Source organism: Cygnus atratus, chromosome 21 (genome assembly GCF_013377495.2).
Source record: "Cygnus atratus isolate AKBS03 ecotype Queensland, Australia chromosome 21, CAtr_DNAZoo_HiC_assembly, whole genome shotgun sequence".
In the NCBI taxonomy this organism is placed as follows: Eukaryota; Metazoa; Chordata; class Aves; order Anseriformes; family Anatidae; genus Cygnus; species Cygnus atratus.
In genome coordinates this window covers 5,917,720-5,925,898 of record NC_066382.1, presented here as the reverse complement: position 1 = coordinate 5,925,898, position 8,179 = coordinate 5,917,720, and the positions used below count along the sequence as shown (strand labels likewise).

Sequence of the window (8,179 nt, the reverse complement as noted above, 5' to 3'; positions counted from 1 at the left end):
GGTCTTCAAGAAACGTGTAGATTTAGAACTTAGTAACATGGTTTAGTGGTAGGATTTAGTACTAGGTTAAAGGTTGGACTAGATGATCTTAGAGGTCTTTTCCAACCTGAATGATTCTATTAATCTATGATGCATTGTGAAACACTTGCCATGGGGGCCAGATCTTTTATGGGTAAAACAGAAAACTCCGAAGGAGATAGTAGAAGAAAGGTAAATTCATCTGATTTTGCATACCGTAAGTAAAAATGAAGAGAAAGCCATCACAAAATCAATTTCTTGGATAAAAAGGACAATAAATCCAATGCCGAAATTTCAAGAGATGATTTAAGAAAAGGAAAATCGAAGGTGTTTTTGAAAAATCTTTGCAAGCAGTGAGCAATAGGAATCAGGAAAGAGAATGAAAGAAACAGAGTTTTACATCAACCTTAGAAATTTTGTTATCTTTTCCAGGCCTTTGAGTCCAGATTTGAATGATGTAATCTTACCATAAAGTGCTAAAAATATTGTTCCATGGAATCCCTCTTGCAGATGGCACAAGGTCACTTTTACACCCTGATCCTCTAATCGTTTCTTGTACAGCAGTCCATCATCTCTAAGTACATCATATTCGCAGGTCAGAATGAAAGTCTCAGGAAGCTGAGCAATAACACTATCTTCAGATAGCAGTGGTGAAAAAACAGGCTCAAGAAAAGCCTTGACCAATGTATAGATTTCTTCTGAGAATGGTTGTTCTGTACTTGGTGTGTAGCCTCTTGTTTTAAACTCATGAGGGATGTTATCAGGACTCAGCCATTTCTGATACTTCAGTCTCAGTTCTTCTGAAACATGACAGCCTTGAAGCACATTGTTTATGGCAGACAAGTCTGTATTGAGATACTTCAAACCAAGAGAGACAGTTCGTTCCTTTAACAAAACGGGAATGCCCTCATTCTGCTGATAGGAAGGCAAATTAAAGTCTGCACCCTGGAGAAAAGGATATATTAGGATTTGTGCTCTCAGCTTTGGGACATCTCTTCTGTTTACCAGTGCTTGGGCAACAGCAGCAGTGAGTGTACCTCCACTGCTATCTCCACAGACAATAATGCGAGAAGGGTCTACTCCATAATCTTGTGCTGTCCTCATAAAATGTATGGTGGCAGTGAGACAATCCTCAAATTGGGTTGGATATGGGTACTCAGGAGCTAAGCGATACCTAAATAGGAATGAAAGTGTTTTAACATAGTCATATCTAACGAATGGTCCCCTTGTTGTCCTTACATTCATGCTTTCATATATTTCATTCTGAAGAAAGGACAACTTTCTGAGATTATAATTACATCAACAGAATTGCTAATAATTACTGCTTATGCTGTCTTATTGCTACTATTGGTAATGTTTGAGGGGGGTCAGTGCGTTCTTCTATCTTTGCAAAATATGCATTTAATTGCCTATTAGGTGACTCAGGGGACTGAGGGCACACACTGACTTTCTGTACAATTAGATGGCAAGGCACATATGCGTAAATTAATCTATCAGCAATTCTACTTAGAAATCAAAGTGAAAATTTCCAAACAAATGGTTAGACAATATGAGTGTAGAAAATGGATAATGAAAATACAAAACGGTTTCAGCATTTTTCTGTAAGCTGAATTCTTTATAAACAGAATCAATAAGAGCTAATGATTCTCCAAGTGTTTTGGGATGTAAATAGCAATTAGTGCAATTTTAATAAAATTCCAAGACAACAACCGTTTTTGTGAATTTTTAAAATTTGATTCTTTTAAAAATATATTACAGCTCATCACAAAAAGATTTTAAATGGTCATCTCTGGTTGCAAGTTAAATGTGGACTCTGTGCGCACACAGTTTTTCAGAACAACTACTAAAATGAGTATTTAGTGGTCTGGGCAACTGTGCTATCAGCAGAGGTAGTTACACTTCAAACACAATGCAGGCTTCAGCTTACAGTGCTTTGTGTATGGATTTAGGAAATAAAAACATCCTCATCTAATGGTAGCTACAAATTATAAAATTGCTATAATGGAAATTTGGAAATAAGTAAGTGGGGATTAGTTGACTAGCTCTTTCTAAGGTTAATTAGTGCTGGTGTAATGCATGTGATCATTAAATACAAATACTCGATGCAGATTGCTAGGAACTTGGCTTGCAGCGACTAAAGCATTAAAGAATTATAAACCTGGAAAGGAGACATGAATGGCTATCACGTTGTGTGTTTGGATCGACTCCACTTACCCAACAGACACAACCACTGAGTTGGTTTTCCTAGCAAAGTAGCGGCATGTTCTTTCATAGGCCTCTATAAAAACAAAACATTTCAATGGAGTTGTAACTTGTTTTAAAAATAAGTCAGATGAAAATATTCTGCAGTTTTTAATCTCTGTTTTGTGATTAAGCTACACTGTAAATCTCCTATTGTTGGTATGATCTAATCTGGGCATTCCTCATAGTTTCATTGCATCTGTGGGAATCTTCTTGCCAATAAGAAACCTGGAATTTTTGCCATTCATTGGTTCATTCTCCTCACTGAAATGTTAACAGAAAGCACCACTGCTGCTACTGCCAAAGTGGCATTGAAGATGAGAAGTTATTAAAAGAAGAAAAAAAAGCAGCCACATCTAGGGTATTATTTTTTCTTTTTCAGGAGACACCATCTAATCTCTAAATACAAATTATATTTTTTCCTTGTAAACAGTTCCATTGTAAATGCACAACAGGATACATACATATACACAAGCTTGCACGTATATGTGAGCATGAACTGAGTTCTAGGAAAAAAAATAAAATTCTTATGAAATTTTCAACTTTTCTCATAAGTATGAGGGAGAAGACAATAAATGATCGAAGAAGTTCTAGATACATGATCTGTAGAAAGATCATTTAACTTGATGCCTGCTGCATGTAAGTAAAATTACTCTGCTATCCTGACATGATTTTTTTATTTATAATGCTTTACCTACTACCTCTTCTTGTCTTTTAAGAAATACAGTGTCAGATCAGTAACTGCATAGTATTTGTAGATACAATTCATATTATTTACATTACTTACGAATGCTTCCAAGCCGTCCAACTCCGCCATGAAAATAAAGGATTCCTCTTCTTTGTCCAGTGGTTGACATTTTTGGCTGGTACATTCTTACTTTAACCTTTTCAAATCTTAAGTCTTTGATAAAAAGATGTTTATCTTTTGGTGGCGGTATTCCATCCATCATAATCCTGAGGAAATGGACTTCTGAAGTGATACCAATTTTTTCCATTAATGTTGCCTGTTAGTAAAGGAAAAGAAACCACAAATTAATACAAATTTCCGTCTTATCTGGAAAATGAGCACAAAAGCTTAAATTTCCATGGTCATTTCAAACTTTGTCTCCTGATGGTTCTGACAATGAAGTGGCCAGTTATGATGATGTGGATACACCTTCATTGTAATGCAAACCCTGAGAAAATCTGTAACTCAGCAGTAGATTTGAAAGGAATGGATGAATTTATCTTCTGTAGCTGCCTGAGAAGAATCTTCTGCCTTGTGTCCATGCGTCTCCAGAAGCAAAGACTTCCTGTTGGCAAATCTGGCTGTAAGTCACTTTCACAGTATCACTGTAACTGGTTCGTTAATACCATCATACATCTCTGGCAAAAATGTTATCAGTACTATCTAGCAGAACACAGGGTTAGCTTTGGTAATAATTTCTGGATTATATTAGAAAGTTTAGATGTTGGCATGGTGTTTTTCAACTGAACTCATTCTGCAGTGGTGAAATCCTGGCTTAGATTATATCAGTGGAAGAACACTCAAGCTATTAACAGTAGATAGAGGGGGCAAATACTTCCATTTACTAGGTGTTTAAGTAGCCCTGTGCTTGAACAAAAGAAGGAGAGAGCAGTTACAGCATTTTAAAATTTCTCCTTCTGTGGCTAATACTTTGGTTTCCCAAACTCCCACAGCTTTTTAACATGCAGAACATTTTTCTGTAGCATCTACCACAGCTGGCCTCCCCAACAAGAATAATTTTGAACCTTAGCTCGATATTCACATAGCTCAGTGATTCGTACTTAAACATTCAAGGCTGAAGATTGGAGGCAGTCTGAGCTAGTCTACGTTGCGTCTGGATGGCTTTAAGCTGTTTTGGTTGCAGTCTGATCTAGTCTATGATGAAAAATACGAGGCAGTATCACTCATTTCCACTCTGTTTGGGTCAAATGTTGTACTTTTCGTCTTCTCTAATGAGTAATATAATCTGTTGTGTTGCCATTATTCATACATATGTGTTCCAAAAACGAATTATATATACAAAGGTATATACTGCATGTATCTTAAAATCCCATAGTGAGAGTCTTGCGTTTTTCACCTCACATTTCACAGACCTCATGTAGTTTAATAATGTGGTCCTGTTAAATATGGCGGAAAGCCCATTTTATGCCATTTGAAGAGCTGATCCCATCTACAAGAAGGATCATTTTGTAGCCTACCTTTAGTCTCATACTGGTTCCTTCTACAGATCTCCTCTATGATGTCCATGGGAAAATAATTTTTGTTTCTTTAATTCTCCAATTCCCTCCTGTATTTTTCTTCCTTACAGTAATACTTTTGTAACAGTCAAGGTTACTCCTGTAATTAGCTATACTGTTTGTGTATATCATAGGCATCATCTTTGTCTTGGAAATATGAAACAAAAGTAGGAATCCTTATCAGCTGCTGTGTGTAGTGTTGGCAGTGTGACATTTCATTTTCATTAAACATTTAATAGTTTCCTAGAGATTGGCATTTATTTATACCGTTCTTAGTCACTTCACTGTTAGTTGTGAATATCTGCTGTGGAATACCTGCAACAAATTGCAGTTATGAAGGACATCGGTAATTAGTATCATCACACATAATCTTCATAGTTATTTCTGGTAATATGCAAATGAAATTTTAATCTGATGGTGTTTTAAATTGCACAGTTCCCGTGAATGGAAGTTCTACAGGAATCAGCATAGTTTGCATTTTTGCTTTTTCTGATTCAAATCCATTCTTCAGTCTGTATGCTCCCTCCGAATGCAGTACTGGGTTTTCACCTACAGTTTCTGAAAAAAGTCATCACTTACACATCAGCTGCAAGACCAGGCTATGTGTACTTAAAGGTATGTTTAGAATGTATCAAGACTAGTCATCACCAGTTTGTTACCAGAAATCCCGCTCTCGGGATCTTCATGTTCATAAAGCTTGGTTAATCATAGGTGATTAGCCAAGTTGGCCAAACATGATGTACATTTTGGCTCTCGCAAAGAAATGCAGCTGCTTAGCAGTATAATTTGTAAACCAGTAGTTGCACAGGTTGGATGTAGATTGATTAAGGATCTTCTAAAATGATAGCTGACATGACAGCTTGAAAAGAAAGACTTATGGGTAGCATGAGACAGCCAAAGGACAGGACTGGAGAGCTGCGACCTCCTTTGAAGCGTTGTCTAGCTCGGCCTCTGCAGTCAGTGCAAGCGCAGCAGTGTCTGCCCACCAATTGTCATTCACAGTGAAATGCTGAAAAACTGATCCCACTGACAACTGGCATGGAGGTTTCCATGCACCAGGAGAAAAGCTGTGTGGGAGGCAGAGAGGAACCTGAGTTAGATTACAAAGGAGAATCCAGATACGTGTTCAGGCAGAGAGCTGGGGCCTGCAGCAACATGCACGTAGCAACTGGTGCCAGCGGGAGGGCCATGCTGGCTGTGCTAACCGTGGCGTGAGTCCTTTGTTCTCTTTACACAGGTGCAGAGGCCTGCCATCTGCACCCAATTTCTGCCAGCCCTTCTGCCTAGATCATTACTAGGATAAATGGGGTCCAGGAAGCTTACAGAGCTATTAACACAGTGCATAGCAGTGCATAGCGTAGTTTAATCAGCCCCTCGATCACTGCAGGTCCGTTTCCCAGGAAGGACAGGTTTTAACCCTTTGACTAGTGTTTAGCTTTACTGATCTGTCCATTTTTCTTCTTACAGACCAAATACTAAGTGAAAAAATAAAGGATGGGTAGATTTTTCTATGAAGAATTTTTATAGAATCATAGAATGGTTTGGGTTGGAAGGGACCTTAAAGATCACCTGGTTCCAACCCCCTGCCATGGGCAGGGACACTTCTCACTATACCAGGTTGCAAAAAGCCCCATCCAACCTGGCCTTCCTTGAACACTTATGGGGATGGGGCATCCACAGCTCCTCGGGGCAACCTTATTAAGACATAGCTCTTTTTATTTAAGTATATCCTCTTAGGTGAATGCAAACACTTCTTCATAAAATTTATTAGGTTGCACATAGCTGCTTCAAACTGATTTGTCTCCAGTGACTTCACATGCATCTTTTGTCTCAACTGAACACTAGGTCTGTCCTAGTAAACTTTTGTTTTCCCTGCAGTTTTGACCTCATGGGTTGCCATCCCTTTAAAGGATTTGGCTACTTTGGCATAACTAATCTTCCTGACAGCAGACTCAAAATTTCCTTGCATTTATACTTCGCTTTAATCATACATTAATATCCTTATCCTTCTGCTTCTTTGAGGTGATGTGGTACAATGCTTTTCCTTGGCCTCTCACTGGCCAGCAGATTATAAGTTGAGAACTACATTAGTCACCAGTGAGCTTCTAAATTCTGCAGTTTGGCATCTTATATATGACTTACACGAAGATAAAACTTTGTCTGATGGATAAAGAGTATTCATACACTGTTTTTGAAAATGCAGAGGTCCACACATAGTACAGTGTATGTAAGAAAACTTAATTTGACTTACTATCCCATTTTATTTCATTGCTTTACTATCATAGCAGCATTCGGAGCTGGGTGAGGTGTTCTCAAGGGACGTAATGAGTCGTCCTCAGAAGCTTACTGACTTAAAAAAAAACTTAATAAGAAGTGTAGTAGGGAAAGGGAGGAAAAAATAATAACATTAGAACATGGAATTGCAGTGAAATGTCATGCACAACACAAAGAAACTGAAGTTTGTTTTTTTTGTATAATTTAAAATGCTAAAAGAAAAGCTTGATTTAGCAATCACAGAAGTGTTTTTTAAATGTGTGCTAACTCAAAAAAAGGAAGTCATATAGACATGCTGAAAGGCCAAAGATCTTGAATGTGGCAGCTGTCTGTCAGATGGCTCAGAAGTAGAGCAATACATTTGTAGCAGAGAGCTGAGATCATGTAGGGCATTTAGTTACTCATTCCCTAAATAAGCACTGTGTTACACAGAGCAAAGTTCCACATAGAACTCTATTCTCCTCACATTTTCCAGCACTGCATGAGGCAACAGGATTAAAAAGCTAAAACTTACGCGATCAGAAAAGATGGGATATTAGACTGTCCACAGAATTTTATTTGTCTATATTGTTACCTTTAGTGTATAGCAAGCAATGGAGTCATCTTGCACCCAGCTGAGCTGAAGGTATCTGCAGTGGTACCAAATAAATCGAGCTGTGTATTTGCAGTATATTTAAACATTTATACTAAAAAAAATCACCAATCCTTTATCCCTCTATCAGAAATTAAAAAGTCCAGCTTTAAGCAAAGTTTACTTACCAGACCAAACCCGAAGTTCATGATATAATGAAAAGCGTAAAGCTTTTTGCGCTGACTCATTCCAGGCGGGATTTTTGCCTTGGGGTGTTCATAATAGAAAGACATTGCCACAAAAACAGTCAAAACAACAAGAAAAAGTGTGAAGAGAAGTTCCATCTTGCTGTATTGTTAGGAGTCAAATGGAAGAAGCAGCTGTGACCTCCTTCCCCCTCTGACTTTGGAAATATTTCTGAAGGTAAAGGTGCAGGTTTAGCAATTCTCTTCATATCCCATCATCCAGCTCTTAAAAATCCCAATAGGAAAATGAAAGCATGTGGCAATCAAACCATACAATTAAATAGATAGTAACAATTAGTCACAAGGGAGGCTTGCATAAGCAGTTTTTCATATTTACAGCTTACATGTTTTGATTCTGTGCACATCACCGTAGAACTAGTGCTTGCCATATCTGTAGCATCAGCGTTACAAGACAAAAACTTGTTATGTCTCTGCCTATTGCTTGAATACAGTCAAGCCTGTATCTTTTCTGAGTTCCTGTGGAACAGGATTTCTTAGTCATCGCCTTCAGACCTGTTCAGTTTCTTGATTTCTTGTGCCCCCATGCCTTACTTTTTCAGACTTCTAGTGAAATCTAAGTTTCAGC

The 8,179-nt window shown here is 38.0% G+C and overlaps 1 protein-coding gene across 1 annotated transcript; it reads right to left on the bottom strand.

Moving 5' to 3' along the window:
* Window positions 1-414: 414 nt before the first annotated feature.
* Window positions 415-7,692, bottom strand: LOC118253418 (arylacetamide deacetylase-like 4). Its single transcript, XM_035557746.1, has 4 exons — window positions 7,537-7,692; window positions 3,047-3,263; window positions 2,233-2,296; window positions 415-1,192 (listed from the first exon to the last, which is right to left on the bottom strand). The coding sequence occupies exons 1-4, from the start codon at window positions 7,690-7,692 to the stop codon at window positions 415-417; spliced, it is 1,215 nt and encodes a 404-aa protein (XP_035413639.1).
* Window positions 7,693-8,179: the final 487 nt, after the last annotated feature.